This window comes from Dama dama, chromosome 3 (assembly GCF_033118175.1).
Source record: "Dama dama isolate Ldn47 chromosome 3, ASM3311817v1, whole genome shotgun sequence".
NCBI classification, from domain to species: domain Eukaryota; kingdom Metazoa; phylum Chordata; class Mammalia; order Artiodactyla; family Cervidae; genus Dama; species Dama dama.
Window position 1 is genome coordinate 45,514,870 of NC_083683.1, and position 15,837 is coordinate 45,530,706.

The following is a 15,837-nucleotide window of genomic DNA, read 5'->3' on the forward strand; positions in this document are numbered from 1 at the left end:
ATGTATATTATACGGCTTCAGGTTTCTTTAAAACTACTTCTCTACAGGTGACACACACCTTCCCAATGGTTAACACAACAAATTACCTTTCCAGACTCTGAGAGGAGCAAACTCTGGGGGGCACCCCGTTCCACAAGACGAACCCTGTAAAAGAAAAATATTTACTACATATGAGCCTTAAAAAAAAACCACCACGGCTGTACGCTGTCCTCCCAAACCTCTAATCTATTCATAGCTCTCCTCACATCAGTGCAGTTTCTCAAACTCCGCATTACTGACATTTGGGTCAGATACTTTATTGTACCTTTCTGTGATGCGCTATCCTGTGCGCTGTAGGATGTTTAGCAACACCCCCGGCCTCTCCCCACTAGATGTCAGTAGCATTCCCTGGTCGGGACAATCCACGTCCCAGACACTGTCCTTGGAGGGCAGACTCTCTCCAGGCTGAGAACCACAGCACTAGAGACGCTCTGCCTGCAGGCTGGGTCAGTGCCACCGGCCTCTCCATGAACACGGCCTAAGTCAGCAGGACCCAGAGCCCTCAACCAGGAGCTCCCCTGGGACGTAGCTCCCATTCACCTGTGGGCTGGTGAGGAGGAAGGCTTTTATTCCTGTGGTTCAGATAGAGTGCTATTTCAAAAACCCTACACTGTCTCATTTATCTTATCTGTTATTTTTAGACTCCCAGAGGAAAAGAGTCTATCCATTTCAGTGTAATTTACGTCATATGTCACAAAATACTAGTGTTACATTTTAATATTAAGGAACAGTGCAGCCACTATGAGAATTAAAGCTTTCCTCTTATAAATGTAAATCTTATTAGGTATTAACAATGAAAATGAGTTCCTTCCCTCTTACCCTCCTCCCCGCAAAGACACAAACAAAATGAATGAGGTGAGGGGGACAGCTGGCTTTCTTGAGGCTCAGAAATTTATATGCTTAGGAATGCTAATAGGAAACAAGCTTAACAAATCTACTTACCTGTCATGTCTTAATGATTTCAGATCTACGTATACAGTAGTTGGATCAGGCCCTGAGGTTCCCTGAAGAAAAATAAATCAATGGGTTGTTCATTTAAAATTAGCTGAATGGCATTTCCACATGTTACATTTTTAAGTCAAGACAGATAATTTAGTCACATACAGGAAACATCCAAATTCTGTTCTGAATGCTCACCCTGTCTTCAACCAGATGGGCCAGGGCTGTAGTCAACACCTGAGAGAAGATTCCTGGCCAGCTTTCTCCTCATCTTTCTTTCCTTTCCTCCCCCAGGAGAGGAGGCTGGGGGCCAGAGCAGCACCGAACGGTTACCAGGGTGAGGAAGATCCTCATCCCTGGACTCAAGGCCAGGGTATGACAGACCAACATCCAAGGGACTTCCAAAACCAACACTGGCCCACGCTGGCGGCAAGGCACCCACAGCAGGGCTCCAAGGTTAAAGCCTTGTGATGCTGCTCCAAAGTCACCTGACCCAGACACAGAGGACCTGAGCGCGTCCACCCAGCTATGCCACCTTCTTTGACTCTCACTCTTGTCCATGCCTGTATTTGCCTTATGAATTTTCCAAGCTATAGAAAATTAGATTCCACTCTTTTCTATTCTTTTAGCCTTTTTCTATTATTTACCCACCAAGATAATATGGCAAAACTGCCATCTGGCTAAAGAAGAGAACACAAACTTATTTGTGCTTCCTTTGCCAAAAAAAAAAAAAAAAAACCACAAAGGGTTATATACAAATAAAATTCAAGTAGGATTCAGAAATCTTGACTCATGTCGAGGACCATAAAACCACTGCGAGTAAACATTTACATTAGCATTCAACTGCTGGGCATGGGTCCAAGAGGTTGGCACCTAGAAACTTGGTGGTTCTACAGGACAACCTTGTGAAGGACAATATTCTCATCTTCATTTTACCAACGGGCCAAATCAGGCACGGTGGAGCCCAAATAAACAGCAGGCAAGTGGCAGCCTATGCTCTGAGCCCCCCACACTAAAACGATATCACGAGAGTCACCTGCAAACATATCGCTACATTGACTCTGGATCCAAAAGTGGTGCTGACAGCCCGCGGGGACAGACCGATGTCCTTAAAGAGCTTGGAGAAGGACTGCTGGAGGGCAATGCGGGGCCGCTCCTCAGCCACCACCACACACGTTCGGATGCAGGAGAGGTTGATTCCCCGGGTCTGTAAGACACCATGTTGGGGGGTGGGGGCGGAGGCGGAGATTAGTAGGGTCACAGAAGCACTGGATAAGCAATTTCACTGCCCTACCTCTTTGGTCAGGAAAAGCCAAGGAAACGTGTGCTCTCATCTCACATACCCAAAGAAAAGATATACCTTTTTGGAAAACACCCAGGCATTCCTCTAAAGTCATTACCCACAGGTTGATTTGCTCATTCTCTATTTCTTTCCTCTTTTGCCTAAAACTCTTAGGTTTTTCAGCAATATATTTTTAATTCCTCTTCATTTCTGTACCTTAGATTTCTCTCTATTTCAAAATGGAGAGATGGGAAGAACAGAAAAATAAATTTAGCAACACTGAGATTTAATCTCGTCTCTTTTTTTCATTCTTAAGGTCTTACTTCTCTATTAAAGAAAATTTGGTGTTTTCTGACTCTCTTATATGCCACTTAGACATATGATCATTGGATACACTCATGAATGAGTGACCCTTATCTATGGAGGAGGACCCAATCTCTAATATCCTCAGGTTTCAAATTCTATTAGGAAAAATCCTCTTTCAGTTCACAGTTTCTGTTCATCTTCGTGTAAAAGTCATTTCTATTCAGTCTCCTAACCAGCTTTACCTTCTTTTCCACAATGTGTGAATCAGATTAAACTCTAAAAGAGTGCATTAAATTAGACAGTGAAAGAGGTACACCTACTGAGGTTTATGAATACCTGTTTGGATAGAAAAAAGCAGGCAGGTATGTCTGGCCAGCCCTACAAGGTGGGGTACCACCACACCTGGTCCGTTTTTCTCAGGACTGGCTCCTTGTTACAGCTGCTTCTTACCTTCAGCACCTCCACTTGGTTTCCAAGCCCTTTGGTGCAAAGCTCCATTACTGAATAGGAGCAGAACGTGTCTCTTATTTTGTACTGGTTGACCGTGGAGAGCCAGAGGAAAAGGTTGTTTTCCAACTCCATAGGAGGAATTAAGATGGACTGGTGACCTGAATAGACACTGCAATGAAAAAGGCAAGCGCTAACACAATCAGTTCATCCTAGATTATCGATTCAACAAATATTTATTGAGCACGAAGGACAGGGGAGGGTCATATTAGATATAAAGGCCCAAGAATCAGCCTGGTTCCTATTCAACTCACACGACACAATAACTACAGAATAAAGTGAATAAAGCAGACTATGGAAGGTGGACACTGAGATGTGAAGAAAGGCTATCACAATCACAGAATGAAGATCAAGTCCTTCAAACTGGTTGGGTGTTTCAGTAGGTGACAGCTGGGCCAGGCTTGAAGAATGAGCAGGAATTTGACAGTGGCTGGAGGAAATGAGGAAGCTGGTGGGAGCTCTCCAGGCAGAAGAATAGTATATGCAAAGGCATGGAGATATAAAATTACATGGTGTGTTTAAAGTCATCAGAAATGGTATCCCAGCGTTTGCCTGGGGAAGTGGTGAGAAGTGAAGGCAGAAGGGCCAGGGTCAAACTGTGAAAGGACTGAACTACTATTACATGAAAGAGTTTAGAATTTACCCAGTAGACAGTCAGTACAGCTTGAAGCTGGGGTAAAGCTAGCTATATGAAGGGGGGGATTAGAGACATGAGTCACTGAAGGCTGACAGTTAGGAGAGGCTGCAATAGTCCAGGTGAGAGAGGATGAGGGCTACCCCACCAGCACACCAGGATACACAAGAAGGAATGGAACAGTCTCGTATCATATGTACAATCTCCAGCCATGAAACCTCAGCTTCCTAAGCCTTGGGTATACATCAGAATCACTAGGAGTCCAGATCGCCTATTAAAAAAAATACTGGACAGGGGCTTCCCTGGTGGTCCACTGATTAAGACTCTGTGCTTCCACTGCAGGGGGAATGGGTTCGATCCCTGGCTGGGCAACTGAAATCTCACAAGAGAGTGACTTTATCTATGGAGGAGTCCCCAAATCTCTACTATCCTCAAGTTGCAAATTTCTATTAGGGAAAATCCTCTTTCAGGTCACAGTTTCTGTTCATCTTCATATAAAGATCATTTCTATTTAGCCTCCCAACCAGCTTTACCTTCTTCTCCACAATGTATGAATCAGATTAAATTCTAAAAGAGTCTGGTTTTTTCTTTTTTGGCAAGGCCAAAAAAAAACCAAACCTGGAATTGTGGTCTTTACCTCTGGAAAACTGCTTAGTACATCTAGGGAAGCCTCATTGGTTTTTTAAAAAAAATAGACCCCTAGGTGATTCTTATGTATAGATAAGTATAATGGAAACAAAGGACATGACATTTAATTGGATGTGTGACATAAAGATACAGAGTTGAAGATAAAGCCCAAGTTCCTAGCATGGTTCCCCAAGTGAATGACTCCATCCTAAGAAGGAAGGGAACACAGAAGGAAGGTGCTGAGTCACAGGTGTCTGTGAGCATTCCTGGAGATGCTCACCAAGGAGGTGGAAACACAGGTTGAGATGAGGTCCTTGTGGGGAGAGTGGAAAGAGCTGGGATCTGCTCTTCCACAAGAAACAATCTGGCCAGTGCGCTACCTTCCAGGCACATGCTGTCACCCATCTCATTACAGTCCTTCCTGCCAAGCCTAGGGGGTGTGTTCTGGCTGACACAGCGTGCCATTCACCCAAGTGTCATCCTTCTCCTTGGCTCTGATTCTAAAGTGAGGATGATGACAGGATGGAGCACAGGAGAGGTAGAAAGATCACAGCCCTTTTGTCTGAGGCACAAAACTAACAGAAAAGACGGAATGCAAACAAAACCAGACAAACATCAAAGATGCATTAGGTGCACAAATCCCAGGAACCATCAGCATTTTACTGAAACTTTACCAAATTAACGGAGCACATGAAAGAATGGGATGGTCCCAGCCTCAAAGATATTCCCATGCACTCTGATTCTTTGCTTTATCCATGCCTACCTGCAGAGACACCAGAGTGCAAAGCCAAGTCCACAGTAAGGGTCAAGGCAGATGGCGATCTGCCGAGAGGAGTACAACTCACACTGGAGCTTGATGGCTCTACAGAGAGCATTGACCGCACAGTGGGACATCTGGAAGGTAAGAAACATGGAACAGGATGGAACTGGCATCCCACAAGCAGAAGAGCAGCTTTAACGATAGATTTCAGAAGCTTCAATTCCCTTCAGCTCCTCAAAATGACATGTATCTTTATTGCTTCAAAATGCCTAATCTAACTCAAGTCTATCTATTCATTTGTCAATATTGAGTCCTATGAAATATGAATTTATGACTTCATACTGGCTTTAAATGTAACTTGCATTATCTATTAGTGTCTTTGCTAGGTTCAGAACACTTCATAACACAAATTCCTTAGGATAACTTATTCCGGAAGAGCCAATGCTTTTATTTAAATATAGCAGAGGCCCTTGATCCTCCGCCTACTGGTCTCTGGTACAACCAACTGGCCTCTCCATCTGAAGTCCCTGGGGCAGTGGTCATCTCTATTTTTTGCAGACCTGGCATTTTACCAGCCTCCAGTGAAAGTAAATATATCCCGGCTACTCTACCTTCACTCCTGTGAGCATGCCAGTTGTGGAGACACTAAAATCAAGATATGCCAGCATCTCAGGAGTAGGTGGTTTATAGAGTTGAGGTAACCGTTTCCTGGGTAAGTCATCTGCAAAGAAAAAAAGAAAACCCAATGTCAATCACACACATTGACAACAAGGTCCTACTGTGAACAGGGACTATATTCAATATTCTACGTCCTGTGATAAACCATAATGGTAAAGAATATATATATATATAAACTGAGTCACTCTGCTGTAACAGCAGAAATTAAACACAACACTGTAAATAAATACACTTCAAAAAAAACCTGACACGCTGGAACTCAAAAATCACTGCTATTCAGTTAGTCCTCTGTGGCTTTGCTGGAACCACACTTAGTTTCTGAGATTTGCTAAAGCTTAGGGTTTCTAGCATTTAACCAACCAGCTCACAAACATCACTCCTGCAGTGATAAGGTTGATGTATCTACCAGAAGACTAGGGAGCAGTACTATAACACAGTAGCCGAAAACAGGTTAAAGAAGCAGGCTGCCAGTGTTCAACTTCCAGCTGTGCCACTTATTAACAAGGTCGTCACCTTGGTGTTATTTAACCTCTTTGTTTCTGTTTACTCATCTCTAAAGCGGTAATAAAACCTGCCCTCACTGAACTGTTAGGAAGTTAATTCACATAAAATACTTTAAAACAATTCAGGAAGCTTTACTTGTTGTTATGCTGGTTTCAAGTTAAAATTTATTTAGTTTAGTACATGGTATAGTAATCAGAGTCTGCTTTAAAAAGCTGGATGGTTTTTCTCCAAGTTAATGTGACAAATTTTAAGAATGACAGTTAGAACTGGGAATTATTTCCCTTTGCTCTTTTATGATACCTCTCCTTTCTGTCCAAATCTGTATGTGGAATCCAAGGATATCAAGGATGTCTCTGGCCCTAGCCATGCCTCATTAATGGCTCCTTTGGCCTCCAAATCACGAAATGATTCTGACTCTTGCTTTTCAATCTCTGTGTCACTGGGCACTCATCTCTGGCCAAACCAAAGATTGTCTCTACCACCTTCCACCCAGCTCTGTGCAGGGAAGAGCTGCTCCAGCACTGAAGGAAACCTTTCTGTTGTTTGTATCACAGCACACATTTTGGGTCTTCCTGAAATGTGATTGAGTCCAATAACCACAGTAGATTATCTCCATCGTTAACACCAATGCAATCCACTTATGTTGAATACTATATAAATGATTGCTTACAGTTCAGCATCTGGACAATAACCATAAATAGATGTTATTCCTGGGTTTACATCCATATTAATTATTCCTGAGGTGGATACTATGTAATACTTACCTGAGAACTGGTAGGGAGGAAATTAACGGTTAAGTGACTGGGAAGGGAGCCAAACTGACTGGGTTTGAATTTCAGCCTATTGGTTTGCCAAAAAGTTTGTTCAGGTTTTTCTGTAACATCTTATACAAAAACCTAAATGAACATTTTGACCAACTCACTACCTATTTAACTTCCCCATGCCTCAGTCTTCTGATCTGTAAAATGAGGATACAACTGGCATCTATCTGATAGGGTTGGTATAGGAGGAAATGATGTTATACATGTTAGATGACTGCCACATGGTAAGGGCTAAATAAAGTTAGATGTTGTTATGATAATGATTGTGTGCTGGCGCTTCACGTGATGTCATCTAATCTTTACAACAACATGAAGCAGCTACGAGTAACAAGATGATGAGGGTTTACACTTGTCTGCTCGACTCCAAAACCTGCATTCCCCTCTCCACTACCATCTCCAGCCACCCTAGTGTCCCACCCCCTTCTTTAGTATGAACACCATTCAAATTCATATACTTTATGGTTTTCAAAGTATTTTCACATTATGTTGCATTCGATATCCCCAATAAATATGTGAGTTATGCAAGGGTAGGTAGTAATTTAAGTGAGGCTAATCTCAGCCAAGGTTATACAGAAAATGAGGACTGAAGCTTGAACCAGAACCAGGCCTGTTGACTCCTAGCCCAGTGCTGTTCCAACTCTATCGCATCTGGAAGTCAAAGGTCAGATCTTCTCAATGCTTTATGCAGCCCTGTACGTCTATGGTCACATCTGGCATAAACACCTAACCACACTGTTTGATGATGCCAAGAATATGACAGGAAGACAGGTTTTGTTTCCCGTGTTCAAGCACATTGTGATCTGCTTCTTTGGATCTGATCGTTGCAGTATCCAGTGCTTTGGTAACTCAAGCTGAGTGCATATTAAGTTTTGCATCTGTCTTAGCAGGTGGAATGGGCTGCAATGGAAGAGCTGTATAAACATCTTTGGCATGAGAATCTAGGAAACTTTGGGGAGTGAATGTTCTTGCTCTCGCAACAACTCTGGAGAAATCTCCCTTTCACCTGTGTCAATGATAGTTGGCCAGGTTTTCACGTCCACGGCTGCTGCTGCCTCTCGGGACCTCAGTAACCTCATTAGGGTCTGCGTGGTGAGAATGCAGGCTGCTTTGCTGACCTAGAAGACAAATGGACAAAAATAAACACAAGGAAGCTTAGCCCCGTGTAGCACTATAGTCTCTGGTTGCAGATAAAAGCAACTCGCACATCCAACTGGGACAGGGCAGTACCAGCCTTTCAAAGAACGTACACAGGACAATGGAAGTCAGTATTCCCCTTATGTTTGTTCTGAAAATACACTGAATCAGAATGATGGACTTGTTCACAACACAACTTACTATTTATAACAGTGATTCTCAAATAGTCCATGGTCATAATCTCAGTATGGACCCCAGATCTATTGATTTCATGAAGACCATAGTAAGATAGAAACATGGATTTTTGTGGTACTCAAGGAATGAGAGGTGTCAGAGGATCATCACTGAAGCAGGTAGGGTTTGCAATAGTCCAGGTAGTGGTGAACTGCACTGGACCCAGAAAACATATCCTGAACTTGGGGGACTCTGTGCGCTCACAGGAACCAAGCTCTCCCACACACCTACACGTGGAAATGCAAAGTCACCGACTTCCCTTACTACTCAAACCATGTTGGTGGAAGGAAGCTCCCTTCCCTGCTGTCCCGGGCTACTTTGCACACTGTAACCAGGGTGTTCTGCTGAACTGAACTCTCTAGAAAAATCATCTGTGGTGAATGTGGCTTCTATACTGCAGGTTCCAGCTGCTGACAGAGCAGCAGTTCTTAGAGAAACAAATGTTACATCAATTGGAATTTTGCAATTTGCTTTAAAGTACATTAGGATATGATGCAATACAGATTTCTTTCACTGTCTTCAATTCTCATTTCCTGCAGAAACGTCTATCACTTTCAGAGCAAGATCTGGACACTTTTTTTTTTTTTGGGGGGACACTTTTTAATACTATACCAAGTGATTTTGTAAGACTAAACTCCCAAAAAGTGACCTTACATCAGGAGAATTCAGTTTGGCATCTAAAATTATCTTGGTTACTATGCAGAAAAAATATTAGAATTTTTGTAAGAAGAAAGAAAAAAACAAGTTTTATGGAGAATTACTAAATGGCACCTTCACTTACTTCCTTAATGTTTATGATAAAAACATAATCCTGTATCCCACCAAAAACAGCTTTTCCATATTTATTCACTAAAAATGCTGGTTACTGCGATCAGATGAAGGAAAAGGAGGTACTTTTCAGGAGTTAGATTTGACTTCCTGACTCAACTAAACTGGAAAAGGGTAAGGATCCTTAGTTGTCTGACTTGGGGCTTTATGAGATGAGAACAAGGGAAGTTATACCAGGTACTTACGTCAACAATCATACGGACAGTGGGCAATGTGGCTGTGAGGTTCTGAGCATGCGGGGGTCTGACAGTCACAGGTATGCACCCCGCGTACAGACAGCCATAGAATGCAGCGATTAACTCTATGCCTGCAAGACACAGCTGATTAGCGGCTTGGTTTGTCACTGAGAAAGCAAAAGGCAGAGTTTCCAAACCTAGATTAAATCGTGTGCCAGACACTAGACCAAAATTTAACGGAGACATTATCAGAATAATTTTTTTTTTTTAGAAAATAAGTTTTTCGGCTCTGTGGTATATGGGATCTTAATTCCCTGGCCAGGGATCGAACCCACACCCCCTACCTTGCAACTGTGGCATCGTAACCACTGGACCACCAGGAAAATTCCTAGAAATTTTTTATATTAAGAAGAAACTGAAGATAAAAGAAGAAAGCATATAAAACAACTTTTTACAAAATATAGAGAAGCCAAGAATAAACAAATGAGGAAGGAGGTCAGAAGTAGAGAAAACACTTGAAAGATACCTGAAGAAGGTACTTTGACATCATTACTTGATATTATTTAGGAAAAGTAAGTGCAGAGATTAGGGTTGTTTCACTTGGGAAATAAAATAATGGGAAAGGAGAGATGAGGAGCATCTGAGCTTTCTCTCAATCTTAAGAAGGCCACTATGTTTTAAGAACAATCAGACCCTTGAGATGTCACTTCCGTGACGGGTGCAGGTTTTAGGGAGGCAAAGCGTCACTTGATACAAAGCCCCTGCAATATAAGGATTCGGAGGGCGGCCCCCTCGGGCAGTGCTCATGTCCATCACTGTGATTAACTGGTGGACAGAAAACAACCTCCCAGAACAAAGTTGTTCTTAACAGCTTCTAAGAAGTCTTAGTATCAATATAAATAGAAGAGCAAGTGAGAATCAGAGTAAAATGAGGTAAATGGGATAAAAGACCACAGAAGCCTGGATGTATGAGTAGCTTAGGTGACAAAAGACTAAAGAAAGGGACAACTGAAATATTCTGCCTAAAATTCTGAATACACCAAACTGTCATCAAATAACTGAGTCCCTCTTGCTGTGAAGACGTTGCTGAACTAGATTACAGAGTGTGGAAGAGGAAAGCAATAATAATCGTGGGACAGTAAGCACCAATTATAATGTGGAGAATGTTAAGTCAGAGTTCATGCGCAACATACTTTTGGAAACTGGGTGAAATAGTTCCTGAGCACTCCTCTAAAAACAAACAGTCTCTCTTGAGTGTTTCCAAAAGTCAAAAAATCACCATTCACTCATTCAGTATTTACCATACCGAACTAGACAGTGGAAATACAAGAGTAAGTACTACAGGCTCAGTCCCAGCCAGAACCCCCACACCATACAAACTCTGGAGGGAGGGGTTGTCTGCATGGTAGCAGCCTCCGTGCACAGCCCATGTGGTCACCGTGTCCCTGAGCTCCTGTCCTCTTAGAGTCAGTAGTCTAGTAACAGAGCTTGTCTAGTCGACCAAGCCAGCACTCACCAGGTGGATAGAGCAACACCACATTGTCTCCCGCATTTAGATGTCCCTTGTCACCAAGAACGGCCGCAATCCTCTCTGCTCGCTTGTGAAGCTGAAGGCAGCTGGCTGTGCACACTGTAGTCCCCTGGAACAGAAGACAGTGTACGCACGGTTGAAGCTCAGTAATGATATACAACGGTAACAAATATGGCCAATTTGACATTACATGAAAGGTATGTGCCTTGCTAGATTATCTTTAGCAAGCTATCAAATTCAGTGAAACTTTCCCAAGACTGAAAGATGTGTGTGGTCTTACTTTTTCTTTCTCAGTGTTTGAAAGTACTGAGGGACTAACAACATTAACTCAAATCAAACATAGTATTTACAGTCTTTCTTATGTAATGTAGCTTTAAAACTATATAGCAATGTTTTTTTAAATTTAAGTGAAGAAGTAAAGGTAGAAGGAAAAGAAAGAAAAGCAAGATGAAGCAGGAATGAGGTCAGGACACTGGCTATGTGGTCAGATACATTTGCTATGAGAAAAAACACAAGTCTGGCTCCATATATTCTAACAGCAGAGACGGAAATGAAAATAGTAACAGTGAATCTGAGTCTCCTAGCTAACAATAAAGGTCTTGAGAATAATTTCTCCTGTGGGTCTTCATAAATAATTCTTATTGTCAATTCAAGTTTTACTTAGCTGGGCTTTTGAACCCCTGTTCCTTTGTAAAATATGACACCAAAGTGGGAAAGCGCAGAAGATTTGAATGTGCAGGTTAAGAACCAGCCTGATGTGAAAAAGACCACTGCCAGCAGCTCAAAAGCACCCCATGAACGCCCTCACCAGCCCTCTCCTTCCCTCCATGTGCCCCAGCACATTGAGGGAATACTGGAGTGGGTTGTCCTTTCCTTCTCCAGGGGATCTTCCCGACCTAGGGATCGAACCTGTGTCTCTTGTGTCACTTGCACTGGCAGGCAGATTCTTGACTACTTGTGCCGTCTGGGAGCCCCCTTTCCTCCATCAGTTCAGTTCCTCGCTCAGTCATGTCCAACTCTTTGCGACCCCATGGACTGCAGCATGCCAGGCGTCCCTGTCCATTGCCAACACCCAGAGCTTACTCAAACTCATGCCCATCGAGTCAGTGATGCCATCCATAGGGCACCACTATCATGACGTTTTAATGTTAGTGGCTTTCTTTTTCTTCATATTTTTACCACTTATGAAGTATCTGATTTTCATAGAATTGTGCTGTACATATATATTTTGTGCTTTACTTCTTTCTCTCAACATTCTATGAAGTGTCATCTAGGCTGTGGCACCTCGGTGTAGTCCATCCACTTTTGTTACAGCACAGCATTTAATTGTCAGAACATACCACAGTTCACTCATCCATTCTACTTCTGATGGACTATTCATTCTAATAGACACTGGTGCACAAATATATGAGTTTTGGTCAGGTATTGGGTATGCCTACTTTCCAATTCACCAGATAAAATCAAACTATTATTTGTCTATACAGTGCCAATAGCACACTGTCTTAATTATTTAAAAACTTAATTTTTAAAAACTCATGATAAAAACAAGTTTACTGAGCTAGCTTTTTGAAAAATACCTTTTAAGTTTCATGAATATAAAACACTAAGTGTTCAATATAGAAAATTTGGAAGATACAGATTAGTAAATATAAACTGGAACTACTATTAACATTCTGGTGTGTATTTTCCTGGTTTTTAAAAACTAAGTGTATATTGTATATAAATTCACATGAAACATCAAAAAAAATATATCATACTATATTATGCCAGAGGCTATACAGTGCACTGGCTAAGAATGCAGGCCCTGAAGCCAGTCTGGGTTCAAATGAAGAAGCTAAATTCCTAGTCCTAGCCCTGGGCCCTGCAAACTCAAGCAAGTGATTTTATGTCTCTGTGCCTCCGTTCCGTTAATTTTAAAATGAACTATGAAATGGCAAGTATCTAGGACAGGGTCTTCAGTAAGTACTCCATTATTAAAGTTTTATGTTCTACTTTTCCTACTTCCACATTATGAATATTTTCTGGGTCATCAACTATTCTTCTGTCACATTGTTTTTAATGACTGCATAGTATTTCATTATGTTTATATGCCATAATTTATTTAGTCAATTGTCTACTGCTGGACATTAAGAATATTCCTTTGGCTAAAATCAGGGTTAAATTCCTAGGGCCATTTCTGACAATAGCCTTTTTTTTTTTTGGCGTGGCTTGTGGGATCTCAGTTTCCAACAAGGGATTGAACCCCGGGCGCCCTGCAGTGAAAGCGCAGAGTTCTAACCACTGGACCACCAGAGAATAATCACAATAGCCTGCTTTTTGGTCCATGGTACAGCACCAAACTAAACTTTTTAAAGAAGCATTTTCTGGTCATAAGGGAACATTGTTGTATGGTTCCTAAGCTTTCTGGTGGCTCAGGCTAATTCAAAGTAAAATGTTAAAATACACAGAAGAATAAGTGGACTTCATGTCCTTTAGTTATCCATATACATTATTTCTCTAACCAAAAAGCAAATTATCTTAAGTTCAGCAACAAATATATCTGGAGTATGATTTTTATCGGACTGTAACTTTAACTGTAGCCAAGCCTGGGAGTGGACTGGGCAACAAGCTAGGTTGACATCATCTTACTGAAATGGGAGCACTCTAATCAATCCATGGGCTTAAAGAGAAGCTCACTTCATGCAGAGGTGGAACAAGGAAGTCCCAAAGTTTTCTACCACAGAGCAATGGTTCTTAAGATTTTAACGGACTCTTCATTAAGATGCACAACATATTCCTCTCAACTTCTATCACTATGTAAACTCTCAATGTTGTGTGTGTGTGTGTGCTTGTGTATATATCAGAATCCAAGGGGCTGGGGCAGAAGAGGGCAATCTGGGTAAGTCCCCTAAGAGATGCCAATAGATCCTCCAGTCTTCTGCCTGTTGGTGAGAAATACTGTTCTATGCAAAGGTCACAGTACTTTTAGCTACTGACTCAGCCATTAAAGGGGCTTCCCCATGGCTCAGATGGTAAAGAATGTGCCTGCAATGCAGGAGACCTAGATTCGATCCCTGGGGCAGGAAGATCCCAAGGAGAAGGGAATGGTTCAGCCATTAAAACCCACAAATCTCAACAGACTCCCATAAGATGCATAACATAAAAAATACAATATTCTGGTGATCCATCCATTAGAAAGCAGTAGTTAAATATATTCTTGAATAATTTTCAATTGGCTTTTTAGGTTAGCAAAAAATCAATTGAGTATGTGCTAAAAATTACTCTGGTTTTTAAAATGCTGACCTAAGGTCATTTTATTTCTGGTGGAAATCAAAGAACAAAAAGTCAAACTGAGTAAAAAATTACACGGACACAATGCATTCTGCACATATGTAGATCTTGCAATTACATGGTTGTCCCTACTGTTCCTATCTGAATAAAGATGACCTGATTGTGATAAAAAAAGAGACAGTACTGAACGACACTTCAGGAGGTCTCATTTCAGCCTTGAAGTAACTGCACAATTTATCCTCATATATCAAAATAAGGAGAAAGCAATAACTCTCCCCTCAGAGTTGGCAATCAAAATTTTCTGATGAAAAAAAGAGATCAAGGGTGCCTAAGATACTCTCACAATAGCCAGCTGATTAGATAAGCAGTTGAATGTTTAATACCTTGGCATTTAACAACATGAAGAGGACATGGTCAGGAGTTGCCTGGGCTCGCCACTGTAAAATCTCCGCCAGAAACTGGTGCTGAAATCATAAGGCAGAAAAAAAGACTCAGGGTCAGCAACTTTTAAAAAGCTGGACAATGCATCTCCCATCTGTTACCTGAAGCCTAGGTTCTGTCCTTGACTTGTCTGTAAAAGTCAACATTTCTGGAACACTTACCTTCCTCACTAAATCATTCTCTTCAATTTGCCCGAGATCCCTTCCTGCAGCTTGTGCTATGCGTTTTCCTGCAACCAGATTCCCAACCATCACAGAAGCAGGGCCTACACCTGCAAGTTAAGAGCAAAAATCAAGTCTCTGGAGATGAGAATTCAAGCAATGTTGCACCTTCCCCCCACAAGCATTTCCAGACTGACCAAAGCTGATTCAAATGTTCATTCAACCACACTGACTGAGCACCCCTCTAGGCACTGGGATACGGGAGCAAACAAGACAGCTTGTATTCTAGCGGGAAAGGCAACCAATAAATACACACACACATAAATAATGTCAGGTGGCAGGAAGTGCCAGAAAACAGGACTGCGGGACAGACAGCTGGGGTAGTGGGGGCGGAGGGAGGGACAGAGTACAGAGGGGAGTTTTCCACTCTCAGGAGGTGATGGTTGGTTGCATTGGTTCCTATTGATAAAGAATTTTTATCTGCTCCAATCACAGATAAAACCTTAACAAGCAGGCTTAACAGTAATGAATATCTGTTCTGAAAAGAAATTTGCCATCTATGAGGACTGAGAGTAAGTTCATCAGGAATATCAGAAGGACTTTAAGTGACTAAACAAATCCAGAGTGTGGGACACCGCACAGGACAATTGGTCTGGATTCTTCAAAAATATTTGTGTCTTGAAGACAAAAGAGGTTTGGGAGCTTTTAAAAAGTTAAAGGAAGGACATGAAAGCCAAAAGCAATGTGTGACCCTGACTGGATACTGAGTTAAAAAAAAAAAAAAATCAGCTATATAAACAAGGGGAGATAAATGAATATAGGCTGGATACTATTAAATGATAGCATTATATTAATGCTAAGTTTCTTAACAGGATAATGGCATTGTGGCTGATTAGGAAAATTCTAGAAGAATGTTTCTGTTCTCTAGAGCAGGTGTCCGCAGCCTCCAGAATCTAATGCCTGAT

At 41.8% G+C, this 15,837-nt stretch overlaps 1 protein-coding gene across 3 annotated transcripts in view; it reads right to left on the reverse strand.

The window, feature by feature from the left end:
- DIP2B (disco interacting protein 2 homolog B) overlaps positions 1-15,837 on the reverse strand; it is a 225,005-nt gene that overhangs the window by 11,896 nt on the left and 197,272 nt on the right. For all 3 annotated transcript variants that reach the window (XM_061128018.1, XM_061128008.1, XM_061128001.1), the window contains 11 exons: positions 14,873-14,982; positions 14,654-14,734; positions 10,986-11,109; positions 9,479-9,600; positions 8,101-8,212; positions 5,706-5,815; positions 5,098-5,228; positions 3,017-3,185; positions 2,015-2,185; positions 982-1,043; positions 87-144 (listed from right to left, as the gene is read on the reverse strand). In XM_061128018.1, the coding sequence (XP_060984001.1) occupies positions 87-144; positions 982-1,043; positions 2,015-2,185; positions 3,017-3,185; positions 5,098-5,228; positions 5,706-5,815; positions 8,101-8,212; positions 9,479-9,600; positions 10,986-11,109; positions 14,654-14,734; positions 14,873-14,982 (1,250 nt within the window). The remainder of the gene's footprint in view (positions 1-86; positions 145-981; positions 1,044-2,014; positions 2,186-3,016; positions 3,186-5,097; positions 5,229-5,705; positions 5,816-8,100; positions 8,213-9,478; positions 9,601-10,985; positions 11,110-14,653; positions 14,735-14,872; positions 14,983-15,837) is intronic.